At 51.3% G+C, this 20,990-nt stretch overlaps 1 protein-coding gene across 3 annotated transcripts; it reads right to left on the bottom strand.

The window, feature by feature from the left end:
• Positions 1 to 7,304: 7,304 nt before the first annotated feature.
• On the bottom strand, positions 7,305 to 20,234 carry ASL (argininosuccinate lyase). 3 transcript variants are annotated; one of them, XM_063091107.1, is made up of 17 exons: positions 20,173 to 20,234; positions 19,929 to 19,983; positions 16,813 to 17,007; positions 16,343 to 16,426; positions 16,036 to 16,092; positions 15,827 to 15,924; positions 14,509 to 14,586; positions 14,336 to 14,413; positions 13,877 to 13,929; positions 13,468 to 13,530; positions 13,163 to 13,277; positions 12,987 to 13,071; positions 12,812 to 12,871; positions 12,515 to 12,598; positions 11,699 to 11,779; positions 11,464 to 11,570; positions 7,419 to 7,626 (listed from the first exon to the last, which is right to left on the bottom strand). In XM_063091107.1, exons 2-17 carry the CDS (start codon positions 19,938 to 19,940, stop codon positions 7,506 to 7,508), a joined length of 1,371 nt encoding a protein of 456 aa, XP_062947177.1. In that variant the 5' UTR covers positions 19,941 to 19,983; positions 20,173 to 20,234; the 3' UTR covers positions 7,419 to 7,505. The 3 variants fall into 3 exon arrangements, with proteins under 3 accessions (XP_062947175.1, XP_062947177.1, XP_062947176.1); XM_063091106.1 differs by lacking the exon at positions 7,419 to 7,626 and adding an exon at positions 8,116 to 11,381; XM_063091105.1 differs by lacking the exon at positions 11,464 to 11,570 and having other exon boundaries at positions 7,305 to 7,626.
• Between the last annotated feature and the right edge of the window lie 756 nt (positions 20,235 to 20,990).

Below are 20,990 nucleotides of genomic sequence, written 5' to 3'. Positions count from 1 at the left end.
TCGGTTAGAGTGCAGCTTCATAACACTAAGGTCAAGGGTTTGGTTCTCCCTGCCACCAAAACAACAACAACAACAACAAAACAATAAAAGCTGTAAACCCAAGTAGAATGAAAACGTGTGCGCATATTATACTTAAAGCTGACAACTCAGAAGACAGCAGTAATTACTCTTAATTGCCAGAGATTTACCCAAGTCATATGAACTTGAAAAGCATTTAGGTTAGTTTCTGGAGTTAATTTCTGGGCGATTTAGGAATATTTAATTTATATAAGCACTCATTTATCTTTACGTCAACTTGAATAAACCTCCCTAAGGGATTTTAAAAATTAATTGGTAATACCATCCTGAGGTAGAAAAATATCACATATACACAGTGTAAACATAAAAACAGACATGACAGAGATATTAGACTGGCTTCAGACAGACACAATGGAGATCTAGGGCTGGCCAGATAGCTCACGTGGTTGGAGTGTGGTGTTGGCAACACCAAGGACAAGGGTTCAGATCTCTGTACTGCCCAGCCACCAAAAAAAACCTCTAACAGAGATCTTATAGCTTTCACTCTAAAATTTTAACCATCAGTCAGTAAAACATAGTAATACGCTCTCACCTTTGCTCCACTTTATATTTTATCCAAATTATGTTTCTGACAGATGGAAGGATTTAAGATGACCTGTTTAGGAATATTTGTGGAGAAGACTTTTAAAACTTTCTTTTGCCCTGAGATGTACTCGTAGAGGTTGTGGTTAGATTTTAGGCAAGAAACTGAGGGAATATCAAGCAGCTAGCTGTCTGGGTGTTTCCAAACCCCATCTGAGTGGATAAAATGTCCAGTTTGTTTCCATTAGCCCTTTTTTCCTCTTTTCAGCTTCAGTGGTTGCTTTTAGGGGTCCCTGAGTCCCTTGAGAGCCACGTGGGAGCAGCGGACTAAAGTTCAAGTGACTGCAGAGAGCTGAAAGGTCCAGCAGGGTACACAGAGTGAAGGAGGGAGGACCTGAAGGGACCTGTCAAAGGATCCAAGGAGACTGAAGAGAAGACAGAAGCAGTGAAAGGAGGAAGGAGGGGGCCGGTGGTGGGAAGGGGAGGTCTTAAACGAGCCAGTTGGGGAAGATCTAAGTTTCCCAAAGAGGCCATTCAAATTTCCAGTTATCCTCAGCAAAATCATGCCGACAAGATCAGAAGCGAGTAGAGTTGGCAGAGCATGCAGTCAGCAGGTGCTGAAGTTTTCAATCAACTGGGAAGTTCTCATGGGAGAAACAGGACCAAATAGAGAGCAGAGAGCCTCACAGAAATCCAGGAAAATTTTTCTAGTCCAGGTGTCAGGGAAATTCCACTCAAGACAAAGAGCTGGAAAAAAAATCTTCAAACCTAGAACTTCGGGGAGTAATCCCCGCTTGAAAGAAAGGCAGGAAGAAGACTTCTAGCTCAGCAGGTGCCTTTCAAAGAAGGAAGCCTGGATCTCTAACCCAGCTTCAGAGAGTGTCCTCAGAATCTTAAGAATCAAAATCTGTCCTTGCTGTGCTTCAAAGACTGCCATCCAGAGCACTGGCTCAGGAGTCACAATGACCAATGGGTCCCTGTTAACCAGTTGGGAGTGAGGACTAAGGCTTCCAAGGTTTGCACCTGGAGTTCTGGGTGAGAGGCCCCGGAGTCCAATGATGAATCTGACCCAACCTGAGTCATGGCACCATAACTATTAAAGAAAAAATTACAAATGGCATGTGTTAAAATGGCAAGGCAGAATTTTATTTGGGACAATCATGATAGCTGTAGGGATGGACTACTGCAATGGGGTTTTGAAGTAGGGGAGAGAGATTGGGCTCCACTGTGGATGCAAGTAAGAGTGGGAATTCATAACTAAGGAGCAGGACAGGGGTGCAGTTAGTGGATGGAACATTACTAAAAGGAATCGTCATGGGTGAGGGGGAACTCTGGCTACACCCACCTAACAGGATTCTTGCTGAAGGAAGGCCAGGTGATCCCACACCACCTGGGGGATGGTGGGAAATGTGGCATCTGATTAGACATTGAGGGTGGGAGATACCGACTAGCAGGATTCTTGCTAAAATATCCTTAAGGGACATGCCCGAGGATGACTAGAGTTTGGTCAGGTGGGGAATCTTTGTCATTTATCTGCATCTTCCCTCTTTTTTGTCAGTCTAGCTAAAGCTTTGTCAATTTTGTCCATGTTTTCCGAGAACCAACTTTTCATTTCACTGATTTTTCTCCTCAATATATCTTTTGGGGGGGACACGATTTGGTGACAGTTACCTGTGGGTCTAGCAGCCCGCGGCAGCCAGGTGCCCAGTTTGGTGCAGGCTCCTGCACCGGCGTCCCCCACGAGCACACCCAGGAGGAAGGCCCAAGAGGACATAGGCAGGGCTGTCAGCTAAACCTGCCTCCACAAAAGTGGAAATGAAGCCAAAACAGGCAGCAGCAAAGGATAAATCTTCAGACAAAAAAGTGCAAACCAAAGGGAAAACAGGCCGAAGTGACTCACCAAGAAACTAGAGAAGGTTTACCTGCAGAAAATGGAGAAACTAAAAACGAGGGGAGTCCAGCCTCTGATGAAGCCGGACAGAAAGAACCCGAGTCTGATTAATATCATATACCATGTCTTACCAGTGGTCCCTGTCACATTTCTTATACAGTCCACAAGAACATTTTTATCAACCATTTTGTAAACGCAGGTTTTTTAGTAGTTCTAAAAACATTTTTAAGGAGAGAATCCCACCTCATCCCATTTTTTAAGTGTAAAAGCTTTTTTTAAGAGGTGAAATCATTCGCTGGTTGTTTTTTTGGTACAACTAGAAAATAGTGGAATATTAAATCATGGGAGGCTTTGACTGTCTTGGATGTCAGCTTAACATTCCATAGATGGGGGTAGTTTTTATATTCTGTGATACACAGCAATGTGGAGTCACAGTCATACATTTAATGTGTCTTGAACATTTAAAATTATTTCTATCCCCATGTTGTTTTTCAGTAAAATTGTTTCTTAAAGAAAACCACTGTTTAATCATCGCTCTCCCTGTCAGAACTGTGTGCAGTCTGTAACATCTTTGGTTGTGGTAGTCCAGTTTGCCTAATAATTTTGTTAATGTGTTGTGAATGATTGAAAATTTGAGTATGTATAATAACCAAAACAGTATGGTACTGGCATAAAAACAGACACATGGTTAAAGGAATAGAATAGAGAATCCAGAAATCAACCCACACACCTATAGCCATCTGATCTTTGACAAAGGCACCAAGCCTATTCACTGGGGAAGAGACTGCCTCTTTAGCAAATGGTGCTGGGAGAACTGGATATCAATATGCAGGAGAATGAAACTAGATCCATACCTGTCACCATACACTAAAGTCAACTCAAAATGCATTAAAGAATTAAATATACACCCTGAAACAATAAAACTTCTTAAAGAAAACATAGGAGAAACACTTCAGGAAATAGGACTGGGCACAGACTTCATGAATACGACCCCAAAAGCACGAGCAACCAAAGGAAAAATAAACAAACGGGATTATATCAAACTAAAGAGCTTCTGCACAGCAAAAGAAACAATTAACAGAGTTAAAAGACAACCAACAGAGTGGGAGAAAATATTTGCAAAATATACATCTGACAAAGGATTAATATCCAGAATATACAAAGAACTCAAACAACTTTACAAGAAAAAAACAAGCAACCCAATTAAAAAATGGGCAAAAGAGCTAAGTAGGCATTTCTCTAAGGAAGATATACAAATGGCCAACAGACATATGAAAAAATGCTCAACATCACTCAGCATCCAGGAAATGCAAATCAAAACTACACTGAGACACCATCTCACCCCAGTTAGGATGGCTAAAATCCAAAAGACTCTGAACGATAAATGCTGGCGAGGTTGCGGAGAAAAAGGAACTCTCATACATTGTTGGTGGGACTGCAAGATGGTGCAGCCTCTATGGAAAATGGTATGGAGGTTCCTCAAACAATTGCAGATAGATCTACCAAACGACCCAGCAATCCCACTGCTGGGAATATACCCAGAGGAATGGAAATCATCAAGTGGAAGGTATACCTGTTCCCCAGTGTTCATCGCAGCACTTTTTACAATAGCCAAGAGTTGGAACCAGCCCAAATGTCCATCATCGGATGAGTGGATACGGAAAATGTGGTACATCTACACAATGGAATACTACTCAGCTATAAAAACGAATGAAATACTGCCATTTGCAACAACATGGATGGACCTTGAGAGAATTATATTAAGTGAAACAAGTCAGGCACAGAAAGAGAAATACCACATGTTCTCACTTATTGGTGGGAGCTAAAAATAAATAAATAAATAAAAAGGAAAAAAAGAAAATTTGTGTATGTAAAGTATATGATATTAAGTTGTGACTTGGTGGGATTTATGTAACAGCTTACCAACATCTGGAGATTCTGGTACTTGATACCCTCTTAAGGAAAATTTGCCTTCAAATTTGAAGCTGGAAAGTCGCTGGAATAACTTTTTTTAAAAAATCATGATACGTGGCTTTTTAGAATTTTGGTAAATATGTTAAGAATTATGTACAAATTGAAATGTCTGTGTAATGATCCTTAACACAACCAATAAAACCTCAATTATGAAAGAAAAAAAAATTAACAGTTACCTTATTTGGAAATGGGGCCCTTGCAGATGAAATTAGTTAAAATGAGATCATACTGGATTAGGATGAGCCCTAAGCCCAGTGGCTTGGTGTCCTTATAAGAGGAGGGGAGGACACACAGAAACACGTACAAGGAAGGATATCCACGTGGACACAGAGGCAGAGATTGGAATATCTCATAAAGACTTTCCAGGCAACTTTTCACTGAACATTTGGTTTTTTCCAAACTTTCACCTCACCGTATGTGGCTCTAGCCCACTTACTTATTCTGCCTGGAACAGAGCTTCACTATCAGCACATAGCTGCGTAAGCTATTTATTTCCCTGGGGAGAGATAGCGAGGCTGCTTTCTCTATTACCAGAGAAAATGCAGCTACAAGCCAAGTTTTCCCACTCTGTGGATTGTCTTCGAACTTCCTTTGAAGCACAAAAGTTTCTTGTGGGTTTCTTTTTGGGGTGGATGAAGCGTTCTGAAATGGATTGTGGCAATGATTGCACCGCTCTGTGAACATACTGAATATCCTTAAACTGAACACTTTAAAGGGGTGTACTTTGTGGTGTGTGAATTATAACTCAATAAACCTGTTATTAAAAAATACAGAAATGAGGGCCGAGCCCGTGGCGCACTCGGGAGAGTGTGGCGCTGGGAGCGCAGCGATGCTCCCGCCGCGGGTTCGGATCCTATATAGGAGTGGCGGGTGCGCTCACTGGCTGAGTGCCGGTCACGAAAAATACAAAAAAAAAAATACAGAAATGAATAAAAGGAATGGATAATGTGCACTTAGAAAAGGAATTGGTAGGTATTGGGATCCAATATAGTTTCACCTAAACACAAGTCCTATAGAAACAACTTCATTCCCTTTTTTTGATAAAGTGATCTTTTTACAAAACTTTCAATAGCATCATTTATCCCTTTTAGACCTGGGTGAGGAAATGCTATAACAGAGGCTCTCTGAATTTCAGCAAGATATTTGAAAGAGTCTCTCATGACCTGTTTTTGGAGACATGTAGGATAAATAACAGCCTCACTAAGTATGATTATAATTTGTTGAGCAAACATGTCCCAAAATGCCAATTAAGGATAAGCTGGGAGAGGTCTCATGTAGCAAAAGGGCTTCAGCACAGCCTCGCTCTCCTTATCATTTTTATTTGTGATCTCAGATGAGAAATATAGATGAAATCCTGATCAAATTTACTGGAGTCAGAGACCATGCCAACTTTAACTGGATGAATTCTTCTAGAGAAAATTTTATTTTGCCCTTTTTCATATAACTGCAGAGTACAGGATAAAACACAGTTCCATAGCGCCCCAGGAGTTTTGTCGACTTGAAGTCTACCACCTTTGCGGCTGCCAGACATGTCAATGTGATCCTATTGGTTCAATAAAAGTGCAGTAATCACCTTTCTGGACACCTGTTATAGCCGAGTTTTAAAGGAGATACACTCAGAAGGATACTCACAAATAGTTTTCAAATTTTGGAGGAATCAAAGAGGAAAAAGGCAAGTATTTTCATCTTTGTTTATAAAGTACATTTTACCAAATTGCTATAAGTTATAGATAGCTTAGAGACAAAGTTTCCTTAAATCTGGAAAACAAAACATTTAAGTAAAGAACAAATAATGAAAGTTACAAAACATTTTTATCAGTTACTTAACTTTGTATACTTAATTTTTGCTTTGCTTGATCTTAATTAGTAGTTCTATAAACTCATCAGATTTCTTACTAGAGTTTTGAAAACCTTTTATTTTGTCCATTGTTCTGAAAGTTATTTGACACTTGTGTTTAAGAGTACTTGTTAGTCTTTTGCAATTTTACTAAGCATCTGGTCAATATTTTAAGAAAAACTTGTTCTAACATATGGGAAATTTAGTTCTCTATCAGTGTTTTCTTAATATTTAGTTCAGTCTTTAGAAAAACTTAGCTAATTGCCTTTTAATTATAGTCATCTTAATCATACACAAAATTTTTTCATAAATTCGCTGTTCACAAACCATTATTATGACTTACTCGGACCTTCGATGACATGCTTTAGATTTTTTATTTGTCCTACACTTCCCACTTCCTAAACAACCAGTCATTTTGCTCTAGGACAAAAGTTTACTACACAAGATGCTTTTTCATAATGAAGTATCCTTTTTTTCTTTTTAGCCTTTTTAACCACAACTACATCTCCATGTCCATAGTTTGGTTTTTTTTCATATTTCCTCTTCTCCTGCATACTGATTTCCTTTTTCACCAACAATACTAAATTAGCCTCATTTATCTAAAAACTGCATGATCAAAGATCATTCTGTTTTAGGCTGGGCTTATAACTTTAACCTTAAAACCTCTAGCAAAGACAAATGTAATCTTGTTTGACCAGTAAACCCAGGCAGATAATTCCAAAAACATTTCTCATAGCAGGGTGATTTTTTTTAAAAGCCTTTTTACCTTTTTTTTTTTCAGTTTTAAAGTTTACATTTAGCTAGAACTGGCTGAGTTGTATAAGAAAAACAGAATCTCCAAGTGGCCTTGATTCTTTTAACAGGTTTTTCTTTATCTTGCCTGAAATGCCATAGACAGTGAGTTTCTGTTATAACGCTTGCAGAACTCTGTGCAGAGACAGACAAATTTTGTCCAGAGACTTAGCTAATTACAGTGTTCAGTTTTTCAAGCTTGCCAGGAGAAACTGAGAAAAAATAACTTCTTTTAGTCATCAGGTCTTTAATGACCAAAAGGCACAAACTTAGTTACTCAAACACTAACAGGCAAATTTTGTTTAACTGGTTCACAAGCCCACTGGTTGATAGACTTGGGTACATCATCTTTTTCTACAGGAGACAGCCTTACTCGGGAATGATGTGTCAGTGGTTTAACTCTTGCAGGCTTTAAAGCAGTAGGAGTTGTTCTTTCAGACGGCCACCCAACATCGAACGCCGGCCAATCAGTCTCACATAGTGTCCGCAGTGTTCCGGAAGACACTGGGACCCCGCAGTCGGCAGCCTTTTCCTGAAAAGTTTGAAAATTGGTTAGAAAGCAATCAAGGACGGTCGATGATGAGGACGATCCTTGACCCAGGTTAACCTGTGGGGCAAAAATGGCCAATCACTTAAAACTGACAAAGCCACAACACACAGCCACAGACTTAATACAAGTACAAAGACAAAGACAATAACCAGGTTTGGCCAAGGGAGGCCACCAGTGAGCCACAGCGACGTCTTGGGGGGTTCAGGGGACCGGCGTGAGGGACTGCGTCCAGTCTGGCCAGATTCCCCACCAGGTACAGTCGCAGTCGACTCACCAGGTACAGTTGCAGAAGCCACAGGACAAGTCGGCCAAAGTTGGCCGAGACCCCAGTTCTACCAAGGAGGTAGAGTTCTGTCCAACTCAGCCGGGAGTCCACAGTCGTTGGCAGCCTTCTGAGTGTGTGGAGAAAAATCATCTCGGTGGAACCTCCAAAATGTTATAGCCGAGTTTTAAAGGAGACACACTCAGAAGGATGTTTAAAAGATTTATTCCGGCCGGGGCCACAGCAGCCAATTCACACTGTGGCCCCGAGACCAAGTTACTTTCGGTTTTTATGTTTAGCTTGGTGCGATCGGATAATTGTTCGTTTTGCGTTTAGCCAATGCAAGCAAGCCATGAGTACATGAGCTAATTTTGCGGTTAGCATTTGGCAGGCACTCAGGGACTCTCCGACAGTCCTTGGTCAGGACTTTTTTTTTCTTTTTTTTTTTGGTCTTTTTCGTGACCCGCACTCAGCCAGTGAGTGCACCGGCCATTCCCATATAGGATCCGAACCCGCGGCGGGAGCGTCAACACGCTTCCAGCGCTGCACTCTCCCGAGTGCGCCACGGGCTCGGCCCAGGACTTTCTGACCATCCTACCCCCTCCCTACTATCCTTGAGACGAACCAAAATAGATGTTTTCTACAAAATAGTGTTACTCATGTTTAACCTTGAGCTGTTAACTAGTGACATCCTGTAAGGCACACAAGATGTTTTGCAAGAGCAAGCACAGCTGGTTTACAAAAGCTAAAATATGCAAGTTAGCAAAGCATAAAACTTTCCTTACAGGCATAATTTTAAACAAGCTTTGGGTAAGGGCCTTCATCACATCTAGGTACAAAGGCAGTCGTACAGCCTCACTCATAGCTAATTTAGATGATTTTGATGATGAGATATGGGACTTTTGAGCTGATGAGATGTAGATTAAGATTTTGGACTTTGAGCAACCTTGGGATGGGAAAAATGTATTTTGCATGTGAGATGAACGTGAATCTGAGAGCCAGACAGCAGCAGACTGTGGGAAGCTGAACAATGGTCCCCTAGAGATGTCCATGTCATGATACCTGTGAATATGTTACCTTACATGGTAAAAATGACTTTGCAGATATGATTAAGCCAAAAATCTTGAGATGAGAAGATTATTTTCACTTATCTGGGCTAACCCAATGTAATCACAAGAGTCCTTATAAGACAGAGACAAAAGAGCCAGTCAGAAGGAGATGTGACAATAAAAGCAGAGAGAGATTTGAGGATGCCATACTGCTGGCCTTGAAGATGAAGGAAGGGGCCACAAGCCAAGGATTGCTCGTGGCCTCTAGTAACTGAAAATGAATGGCAAGGAAGCAGATTCTCCCCTAGAGCTTCTGGAGAACGCCTGACACTGCTGATACTTGATTTCCTCTCAGTAAAACCCATTCCAGACTTCTGACCTCCAGAATTATAACACATTTATGTTGTTTTGAACCACTAAGTTTGTGGTAGTTTGTTACAGCAGTAAAAAACTACCACAGATTGGAAACAAATACAAGGTCACACTGAGCTTTGGTGTAAATAGATGCTGAGGTTAAAAAAGAAAAAGTAGAGAAGAGGCAAAGATTAAGCCAGCTGGTAGCAGAATGGGCAAGGCACATTCGAGGGGCAGCTCAGCCACGTATGGGCAGAGCCTGGGGAAAAGCTATACAAACGTTGGCTCTTCCTGAGCTAGGAGAGGCTCGTGCCGTCTAGCCAGGTGAGACCACAGGCGCCCTGCTCACGGGTGGGAGGCGCTGGGAGGCTGATTAGTTTGGTTAGGGAGGAACTTTTAACAGGATTGTCGAAAAACAGCTTTCCCACTTAGACTGGGGTGCGCCCCATCAGTGGAGGTGGTAGAAGGGCATGACGGCAGTCTGCTCAGTCCAGTTCTCTCCGCTGTGTGTACTACAATTACTTTACTACCATCTGCTGTTGGGTGGACATAAGGCCTGCCTTGGTTTCTGAGATTTTTAGCCATTCTCTCTGGATCAGCACTCCTGACTCTAATGTGCACAGGAGGCACCTGGGGAATTTGTTAAAATACAGATTCTTTTTTTTAAAAAGATGATCGGTAAGGGGATCCCAACCCTTGACTTGGTGTTGTAAGCACCACACTCTCCTAAGTAAGTCACAGCCCAGCCCTTAAAATGCAGATTCTGAGTGGGCAGGCCAGGGCGGGGCCCAGGAGAGGCTGTGGTGTTGCTGGTCTGTGTAACAAGGGTCTAGAGACCAGTGGTTCTCAAACTTGACCGTGCAGCAGAATTGCCTGGAGGACTTGTTAAAACAACCCAGTGGGCCCATCCAGCATCTGATTTCGTAGGTATGGGTGGCCTGAAAGTTTGCGTTTCTAGCAAGTTCCCAGGTGATGATGCCGATGACAGTCAGAAACCACCCTTTGAGAAACAGTGCTCTGGAAGATTCTGTGATTCACAGCTTTGACCTCTTTTGGGATTTGATGTCATGTGCCCAACGATGGAGTTGTGATTCTTTAGCTACAAAATCTTTTCATTGTTCCCATAATCACTTGGGAGGGGTTATTCATTCTTCCTGAGTTTACCTTGTTTACCACTGTTGTTAATAAAATGTGATGAGATTTGTGTAGAGGGGGCCTCTGTGTCTCCCTAGGCTCTCATGAACACTTATGTGCGCCAGGCCTGGCCTCAGGACCTTTGCAGATGGGGTGTGTCTGTCCCTCCCCTAACCGCGCAGGGGCTGGCCACCTCCAGCATGTCTATGCCGCAGTCCTCACCAGTAGTGAGAGGGAATTTATTCCTACATCACTCTCTACCGGGGAGGAGGCCTCCTCTTCACCTTTGTATGGAGCTAACCTAGTGCCTGCCATCACATGCTGACTGGGTGACTGACCTTACCACCAAATACACCATGCCCCTTCCCAGGGCACAGCCTCAGCCCAAGGGACAACCTGCGATGGTACCTGAAAGGGTCAGGGAAGGGTAGGTTAAGAAAGCGGAGGAGGAGGGCGGGGGCCTGCACATGCTGGGAAGGAAGAGGGTGGATGGTAATTGACTCGGCTACTCATCTCATCGGGCCCCACCAGGGTCCCGCCAGTCCTGCCAAGGACTCACAGCAGGCGGTCCCTGCGATGCCCTGCGGTGAGGGGAGTGGGGACTGGACAGCGCGGAGGCTCTGATGGGAGCCCCTCTCCTCCCTTTCCCAACCCCGACTCTCGCCACCCTTGCCCAGTTTCCCCACCTCCTTGATAGCCCCCACTGGCCGCTCACAGACCCCGAAAGCCCCCCAACGAGGAGACAGGCGGGGCAGGAAACACGCGGCAGCCTCCCGGGTCGCTTTATTCGGGTCTAGGCCCGCTGAGCCCGCAGCAGCGCCCGCAGCTGGCCGATCTGCCAGTCGACGCTGGCGCGCGCCGTGCCACCCAGGGCGTCGTACTGCTCCACGCTGTGCCCGTAGTCCCACACGCGGCCCACGTCACCCGAGAACAGGGGGCTGCGGGAACAGCAGGGGGTGGGCCAGGTGCCGCGCGCCTGGCCCCCAGGATCCCAGACAGAAGGCAGGGCGTGGGCCGCACCTGATGGTCTGCAGCTCCTGCAGCGACAGCTGGCTGAGGGCGACCCCCTTGGTCTCGGCCATGAACACGGCTTTCCCGGAGGCCTCGTGCGCCTGGCGGAACGGCATCTGCGGGCCCAGGCCGGGCGCTCAGGCGGCTTCCTGTGCGCCGGGGCCGCCCCGTGCCCGCGCCTGCCCTCCCGGCCCGACCGCCCCCGGGCACGGCCCCGGGCCCAGCCCCCGCCGCCCATACTTACCCCCTTGCGCACCAGGTAGTAGGCGAGGTCGGTGGCCAGCATGTCGGGGCTGAGCGCCCGTGCCATGTTCTCAGCGCGAACCTGGGGCGCCCCCCGCGGCCGTGAGCGCTGGGCCCAGAGCCCGCTCCGCAGACACGCCCACCCGCCCGCTCTGCCCGCTCCCGGCCTGAGCCCTGTCCCCACAGTTATTGGGCTGCTACTCGTGTGGCTTGCGTGCTTGCAGGGTCCCTATCTTTAGCGTGCGTCGGGAATAGCCGGAGGATTTCTCAGAAATGCGCGTCGCTGGGCCCGCCCCGGAGTCGCCGCAGTCTGGGGCGGGGCCCAGGGCTGCATTTCTAGCAAGTGCAGGTGACCACGCTTTGAGAACAGTGCTTTAAAGGCACATCCTGAACTATTCAGGAATGAAATGATGTGATGACGGGGATGTGCTTCACTAAAGGGGGGGCGGTACTGGGTAAAGACAGGTGAAGGAAGAATGGCCACGAGTTGATCACTGTTGAAGCTAGGTGTTGGTACATAGGGGGTCGTTATGCATTCTCTGTTGTATACTGAAATTTCCCATAATAAATGATCAAAAGTGAAACTACCTGGTCTGGCCAGCTGAGGGGGGCCTGGACTCCTTGAATCTAATCCACTTCCATCCTATGGCAGCAGCTTCTGTCCCGTCTCAGATCCTCAGAGGCAGGAAGGAGCATGCCCCCTACTGTGCCCCGGGTCTTCCAGCCCGCCCGCCACCCTTCTCTCAAGACCAGGCTACTGGCATGCCCACTCTGGGCCTGGGGGCAGGGAGGCAGGTGGGCAGAGGGCATGTCTTGCCTGCAGTGTGGAGATGACGCCAGTGGCCACCTGGAGGACAGCACTCATGGTGTCTGACACTTCAAACACGGCTTCCTTGTCCTCCTGGGAGGCATGTGCAGGATGTGAGGGCCCAGCAGCCCCGTCCCCCCTAAACATCCCCACTGCTTTCCAATGGGAACACCTGACCCCTCTGACACCCTGCACCAAGGGAGGGCAGAGACCCCGAGGGCAGCCACTCCTCTGTGTGCCAGAGCCCTGGGGACTGCTGTGTGTTGTGCAGGCAGGTGGGCCCCCCCTACTAACCCAGCCTCGCACCTGTAGGTCCTTGTTGTAGGTGCTTGGAAGTCCCTTGAGGGTCATCAGGAGCCCAGCACACTGTGGGAAGAGTGAGGCTCAGGAGCTGGGACCCTTGAGCCTGTCCTGGAAGTCCCTTCAGGACCTGCAGGACCAGGCCAGCCTAGAGGCCATACCCCCTCTCTGCCCTGCTCACCCGCCCAAACACTCGCCCCGCCTTGCTCCGGATCAGCTCCAGGCTGTCTGGGTTTTTCTTCTGAGGCATCAGGCTGCTTCCAGTGCTGGGGACAGAGAGGCTGGGACTGAAGGGACTCACCTGCCCCCTGGCTGGTCTGCTGCCTGGGGCAGGGCAGGTGGCAGCTCAGGCCTTACCTGTAGGCATCTGAGAGCTGCACAAAGCTGAATTCCTTGGTACCATAGAGGATGAGGTCCTCAGCCATCCTGCTGAGGTGGGTCATGCACAGCGAAGCCCAGAACAGGAACTCAGCTTGGGAGCAAGAGCAGGCTCTCTGGTCACCAGGCCAGTCTTGCTCCCCTCCTAGCCTGGAGAAGCTGGGGGGTGGGGGGTTCGGACGGCTATGGGAGGAGACTGGAGAGGAGCTGGGGCTGGGGGACAAAGGTGGGACACAGTGCAGGGGACTGGCCTGGCGGATGGGCTGGCTGGCTGCAAGTCTCACCCACAAAGTCTCGCTCGCTGGTGGCATCCATGCTGTTTAGAGTGATGGCCCCAAAGTTCAGTTCTGGAGAGGGCGGAGGGGAGGGGAAGGAAATGGGCAGGGCTGGAGGGCAAGGAGTGGCCTCTTCTACTCCAACCAGGTTGCCCAGCCACCTCCTCCTTGACTCCTCTCTGGGAAGGGATCTGGGGCGGGCACAGGCCCCAGGAGTGAGGCAGGAGCCCTGAGTCTCCCCAGCACCAGGCACCCCTGCCACAGTAGGCCCTTGCCTCAAGATCCTCAGTGCCCACGGGGTGATAAACAAGGGTTTCACCCAGCAGCCACAGGCCCTGTCCTCTCGTCTCATGTGTGTCTGAGGGCCTTGGTGGGGGCTGACGGTGCTGTCCCTGGGGAGGAGGAGCAGTTGTCTCACCTCTTTGGAGCAGCTCCCGGTCCACGCCCAGAGGGTTGCCCGCGATGGCCCCGCTGCAGGGACAGGGGATTCATAGTGACCAGGGCTCCTGCAGGCCCCGGCATATACACACGTGCACACAACAGAACCAAGCCCTGCTTGCCAGCACTTCACCCTGGAGTTCAGCTCTGTCCCTAGCCCAGTCACCCTGGGTGCAAGGACACTTGTCCCCAGGCAGTGGGTGCTGCTGGGTTCTCCTGGGGCCTCTCTGGAGAGCTATGGCCACGCTCAGACACATTTGCTAGCGTGGTTGTCCCATCTTAGAGAGCTGGGGGGTCCACACAGGGTCCTCCTCCCTCTGGTTAGCTGGCTTTCTGTCCTGCTGTCCTTCAGGACTTCCTGTCTGTCAGTCCCCAAGGGCCATGCTGACAGTGCATATGCAGCAGCAATCCCCACCCTCAGGCGCCAAGCCTCACTCACCTCCCCAGGGGCAGGACGTTGATCCGCTTCTGCACCTCCAGCAGCCTCTCAGAGTCTCTTGTCAGTGCCACGGCATGGCTGTGGAGAGCCAGGGGCAGGGGGGGTCAGGACAGCCAGGGTGCTCCCCTCCATCACGACCCCCTCATGGCACCCCCACACCACATTCCACTCACCTCAGGATCCAGTGGCTCCAGCGGATGGGCTGAGCCCTCTGTAGGTGTGTGTACCCTGGGAAGAGGATGTCCCGCTCCCTGTGGGGAAAAGAAGGGGCAGGGGCCTGAGTGGCTGGGGCTCAGGCAGGGCCTGCCTGTGACGCCCAGGACCCTGAGGGCTGGGCTTCTCCAGAGACAGCAGGGCAGGCCTTGGAGGCTCTGCTTGCATGAGGGATCAAGTGATCTGGGGACACGGGAGCTGAAAGGGAAGAGACAGGAAGTGGGACAGTGTGCTCCAAGGACTGACCGGGACCAGGGCTGCAGGGGCGGGGCTGTGATGGGGAGGGGCTCTGACGGGGGGCGGGGCTCTGCCAGGACCAAGTGTGGGTTTCACCCTTAGCTGGGCCAGAACAGGGGAGAAGGCATGTGGTGGCGTCCTCAGCAGGCTGTGTTTGTGACACATGTGAAGCTCCTGAGGACCCCAGAAATAGCTGGGGCCACTTTAAAGAGATGGGGCAGAGACAGAGGTGCTATGGTTCTGTTGTGTTGTGTTTTTTTAAATAAACAACTTTATTGAGATATAACTAATATACAATTTATCTATTTAAAGGGTACACTTTAGGGTGCCACCATCACCAGAATCAATTTTAGAACATTTTCATCACCCTGTAAAGAAACTCTGTCCTCAGTGGCAGTCACTCCTGTTCCTCCTGGCCACGCCCCTGCCCCCCTCTCACTGATTCTTGTGCCCCCGTTTTTCCCCCAGGTGACTGAGGTCTGTGAGAAGGGAACAGGAGGGGTCAGCCCTGTCTGACACCACATAGGGACTTCTCAGCAGCTCCTAGGCCATGTCTGCAGGGAGCAAAGCCAGCCCCAAAGACATAGGTCACAGAAGCCCAAGTTTGGGATGAGGCCAGCAGGAGGCGGCCTGCTCTGTCCTTTGCCAGCAATGCTGGGTGGGCATGGGGAGCACAGGATGGTGGGTGTGGGACACAGGCAGGCTGAGGAGTGACTCTGATGCTCCAGGCAGTCAGGCCCTCTCCTGGAGCTTCCTGGCATTTGCCTAGCTCTTTCCCCTCCCACCCTCGAATCCTAGAAGGGCGAGCTCTCCCTGCCTGCCAGGCTAGGCTGCCATGCAGGCAGCAGAGGCTGCAAGAAACACCCAATCTTGCCCACTCTGTGCCACTCCTGGAGTTGTGGGGCTTCTTGTACCCCAAGGCCTGGCCCCTACCCTGTTCACCCCTGCCCACAGGTCTAGTGTTCAGGCCTCAGGGGAGAGGAGGCCCTGGTCGCCCCCACAGCTGCCTCTCTCTGCTACCTGCGTGTGGAGGGGACTCACGCCTCTGCCCGGTCCACCATGGTTCTGATGAGCTCCCAGAGGAGGACGGAGAGAGAGGAGCAGGTCTGCCGCATCCACAGCCTGAGGTCTGTGACCACCTGTGGGGAGGGGGGCAGTCAGGGAGCCAGGCCCGCTGCCAAGCCCTCAGTACCACCTGGGCTCCCCGTGGCTGGGAAGGCGCGATGCAGCGGCGGAGGTGCTGGCAGCACCTGGTCGTTCCGACTGCGTCCCGTGTGCAGCTTCCCTGCTGTTTCGCCGATGAGCTCCTGGGGGTAAAGGGAGAATGGGTCAGTGTCTGCGGGCTCACAGCCTGGTGGGTAACTCACTAGCCCTGTGGCCCTCCCTCCCTGCCCTGGGCCTGGTCCTGCCCGATCTCTTGCCATCACTGCAGAGGCCTCCCACGCTGAGGTCTCGCCTACACTCTGCCAGTGATGAAGGGCACGGAATGATGGCACTTATGCTCAGAGCAGCCCAGTGCGAGGCAGAGAGGGAAGGCCGGGGAAGAGGAGGTCACACCTTCAGGCGCCGCTCGTTGGCTGTGTGGATGTCCTCATCGCTGGGGTGTAGTTTGAAGGTGCCCTGGGCCCACTCCTCAGCCACCTACAGCGGGGGACAGTGGACAGACTTCAGCAGCTGGGAGGATGCCCGCCCTGGCCCTGCCTCTCCCTAGTGTCCAACTGACCCTGTACACAGGAGCTGAGTCCTGGAAGTGCATCTCGGGAGGGGGCGGGCACAGCTGCCACCCCCAAGGTGGCATCTTAGGCCCAACACACCTTTGCCTGTGAGCCCCCGGGGTCACAGGGGTCGTGAAAGGATGAAGAAAGACAGTCACCACAGCACATGGCTGAGCAGCACCTCTCCAAGCACATAACCACTACAGTGTGAAATGGTGGGCTTGGGACACTGCCACCTGCCTTTGGAAATCCACTGGTAGGCTGGGACTGCAGGGAGGGGCCCTGAGGTGGGGCTGGGGACAGGGAGAGTACCTTGTCCAGGCCCTGCAGTATCTGGTCCATCTCGGCCTTGGTGAGGAGCCCCGCCTTCTCCAGGCCTCGGCTGTAGGCCTTGCTGCCCTGCACGTCCACCTCCCACAGGTGTCGGTCGTAGGTGATGGACGAGTTGAACTTCTCCATGACAGGGTCCACAGCACCCACAAAGCGGCCACCCCACAGCTTCCCACTCTGGTCAGGAGAGCAGGAACAATTAATCTCCTCCCCAACCTCCAAAACAGCACCTCTTGCTCGCAAAGGGCGCTCAGGAAAGCTATCGAGCCTGATGGCAGCGAGACCATTGGGCAGGATTATTCTCACTGACAGACAAGGAGACAGACTCAGAAGGTTAGGAACTTGCCCAGGGTCACTAGGGAGTGAGCCCGGGAACGTAGCTGGACACTGAATTTGGGGTTCTTTCCCACCATGTGGCACAACTCCAGAGAGGTGGTGGCAGAGTACAAGGCACCCCTGTGACCACAGAACTTCTGGGACCTTCCCTGCTGCTGACCAAGTGGGAAGCAGCCTGGAACCCAGAGCTGCAGTCCAGCACTGGTGTGCAGGGATAATGATGACAATGCCGGCTACATACTCTGAGCACCAGATGCCATTCTAACTGTGTGGCATGTACTGAAAGCAACCTTGGAGGTTGTGCTATTACTATCCCACTATGGAGAGGGGAAACTGAAGCACAGAGCACTGCATAGCTTTCCCTCATGGGGGGTGGACAGCCCGGCTGCAGCCTGGCAGTATGAAGTCAGAGCCCTTGCCCTCAGCCCCTTGTTCCACCAGGGCCTCTGCTTGGCTCTGGTGTCCTGAACTTTCACTGCAGGGACAGGCAAAGAAGAGACCCTCAGGCTCAAGTTACCTACATCTCTCCCCTTCACAGAGAGCTGCCCCAACACCCTCTTATCAATGGCCTTCTAGGAAGTCACTAGCTGACCCCTAACCCTCTGCCAGGAGCCAAGGGCAGAGGGATCAGACAGAGGCACCTATATTTTGAAAGAGGGCATAGGGCCAGCGCATGGGACAGATGGGAGAGGGGTGCAGAACACCTGGGGAGCAGAGTGCCAGAGACTGGGAAGAAAGTGTGCTGGGATGGAGGTGGGCACGTTATTCACTGGCATCCTTTCTGTGCAGGGGGTCTACAATGGCCACTGGGGACTCGTGTCCTCCTCTGTCCCCCTGCAATGCCCTGGACTTCTGATAGCCATCTGACCTTGATCGTATTACATGACCTCTCTAAACCTCAAGGTTGCCTCTCTAAAACAGGGATAACAACAGTACCTATCTGATAGGCTTGTTGTGAACACTCAATTGACTCAGTAAAGACTCAGTAAATGCCAGCTATTACTATGCGAGGCCTCAGGGTGCAGGGGCTCGGGTGTGGTTCAGCTCCACTCCTGGTTCCTGTGTGCATCACAGGGACCTCCATGGTGCTCTGGCCCCAGGCTGTGAGCTGACCCCTCAGTGCCCAGCAGCCCTGGCTACTAAAGGACTCTGCCCTACAGAGGCAGCCCCTGCCCCACTCAGCCTTTTGAGCTGGGCCTGTTCTTAACCCCCAGCAAAGCACCACATGGGGCCCTGGGCCTGACCACTGGGCCAGAAGGGCAGGGTCAGCCAGTCAGAATCAGAGCCAGCCTAGGGGGGAGAGGGAGGAGGGAGGGAGGTTTCGGTAATGGGCCACAATAATCAACCACATTGTATATCGACAAAATAAAATTAAAAAAAAAAAAAAAAAAAAGAATCAGAGCCAGCCTGCGCCCCAGCCAGGAGGCTGGGCCTCCCTGCTCAGGCTGTAATAACAACCATTTAACAAGCAGGGCTGCAGCCAAACCAATTAGTACCAACCTACAGGATGGCCTGGGGCAAGCTGAGGTCACCTGGAGCACTAGTCTGAAGGCAGGCCACTCTGCTCTGGGACCAAGCTTCCCCTCTACTGGCAGGCACAAAAGGAGCCCAGATGAGGTCGGAGCGAGATGCCTCCACCTAGGCACTGAGGAGAGGGGGAGCCCCACGTGATGGGAGAGGGCATGACTCCAAGCCAGGGCACATCTGTGCCAGAATGATGTCTTTGGGGCAAGGGAGCACTGAATTGGGCTGGGTTGAAGGAGTAACAGCCAATTTAGAATGTAGGAGGGAAAGAGCAACAGCATTACTATTAGTGACCATTCATTGAGTATCTATTACTACTTGCCCTGTACTAAGGGTTCTACATATGCTAATACACCCTCCTATGAGGTAGGCACGGCTGCCCCTCTTACAAATGAGGAAAGAGGTTCAGAGAGCTCAAGTGGCTCTGGTACAGAAACCAAGTCTGTTTGACTCCAAAGTCCAGACCCTGCCCCCGGCCCTCCACCATGACCCAGAGTTCCCTTCATCAGCATCAAGTAAACAGTCCCTTTTACCTGAAGGGTTCAAGGCCATGACCTCATGACCCAGTACCCTACAGAGGGAGGCAGACAGCTATTGTTATCCCCATTTGCCAGACCAATCAACTGAGGCCCAAGGAAGGGAACCTGTGCCTGGGACTCCTGGAACTCAGTGGTCAGGAAGAGAAGTGGGAGTCCCTGGCCCTGGGGAGGAGAGTCCAATGAGACCAGAAAGGACCAGGCAACGGGGCTACCAGAGCCACAGGGTGAAGCACCCTACCTCCTGGCTCTTACCACATGCCAGGGTTGAGGACACTTTAGGGGCTGAGACTTTTCCTATAGACAGGGACAATTGCTGTGGCAGGTGAAGGGATGAGGCACAGGGTGGGGACGGATGGGAGGACAGGAAGAAGCTATGAAGAGGTGAGGGTGCTTAGTGAGAGGGCAGCACCTGTCCTGGCGGGGCAGGTCAGGGCCACCCTCCTCCCAGCGGTGTGGATGGGAGTGTTTGCCACATGGGCGCCGGGAGGGAGGGCAGACGGCGACGGGGACACAGATGAGTCCTGGCAAAGGTCTCTGCCGGGCTCGGGCAGGTGCGCCCGGGCTGCCCGCCGTCCGGAGCCAGCGCGGCCCGCGGCAGGCCCGGCTCGGGGACGTCCGCGCAAGTCGCGGCCTCTGCGGCCCCCGGGCGCCCCTCCCCCCTCGTCTGGGGGGGGTCGGCGTCCCCGAGGTCTCGCTCACCTCCGATGCCATGTTGGGCGGTTCCCCGTCGTCCGGGAGCCTCAGTCCTCCGGGTCTAGAAGACAAGACGGGACTGATGACCTCCTCGGCCCGCAGGGTCCCCCGCGCGGGACGCCCCGAGCCCGGGTGCTGCGCTTGGCCGAGCGCAGCCCGTGGGGAGGCGGACGTGGCCGCGCCAAGCGCACGCCGCAGTCCTCGGCGTCCTCGCTCCGCCCGTGCCGCGCGTCCGGCCGCCGCCACTCACCGCGCCTGGCCGCGCCGCCCGTCCCGCCAGCCGCGCCGCCTGACGCCTCCGGCCGGGGTGGTGACAGTGGCAGCCCGGCCTGTCCCCGCCCCCTGGCGGAGGCCACACCAATCCAAGGCGGTCCAGCGTAGTGGGCGTGGCCTCCGCCCTCCAATCACGGGCGTGGGAGGGACCGCCGGGGCGGAGGCCGGGCCCGAGAGCTCTGGGACTGAGCGTCCGTGCTCCTGTCGCAGACGAGCCACGCACTGGAGACGCGGGCCAGGGGTGGAGGCGATGACACCAGACCCGAGCCTGGTGGGTTCACAAGGTGCAATGGCGGATCCGCTCATTCGTTCATTCAACAAACGTACCGGGCGCCTTCTACGTGCCAGGTACAGAGTTAGACGTCGAGGAAAAAGAAATGAGCCCAAGAAATGACGCCTGCCTTCAACTCTGCCTCCAACAAGCGTGGTCGAGGGCTGCGGGGACCCCAGAGGGGACGTCTATCTTGGGTACTCAGGGAAGAGTTCCTTGGTATAATTAATTAATTATTCGACAAAAATAATGTGCTGGATTCTTCTGCCCTGTAGGGTCTTCTAGTGAAGATGTCCCTTGGGTTGGGTCTTGGAAGATGGGGGAGTTTGCCCCGCGAAAAAGAGCGGAAGAACATTTCGGGCCGAGGGAGCAGCCTGGGCAAGGCCCGGAGGCCCGAACGAACGTGCAGGGCCTGCTTGGAGAATAGGAAACTATCAGAGCAGCCATAACAGAGGGTGAGGGGTGGGGAGGAGAGGTGGGAGGAGTAGGTTGGGGCAAGATTGGGAAGGGCCTTGAATGTCAAG

This window comes from Cynocephalus volans, chromosome 3 (genome assembly GCF_027409185.1).
Source record: "Cynocephalus volans isolate mCynVol1 chromosome 3, mCynVol1.pri, whole genome shotgun sequence".
In the NCBI taxonomy this organism is placed as follows: domain Eukaryota; kingdom Metazoa; phylum Chordata; class Mammalia; order Dermoptera; family Cynocephalidae; genus Cynocephalus; species Cynocephalus volans.
Note: the sequence above shows the minus strand (reverse complement) of the source record. Positions and strands in the feature narration are given on the sequence as shown.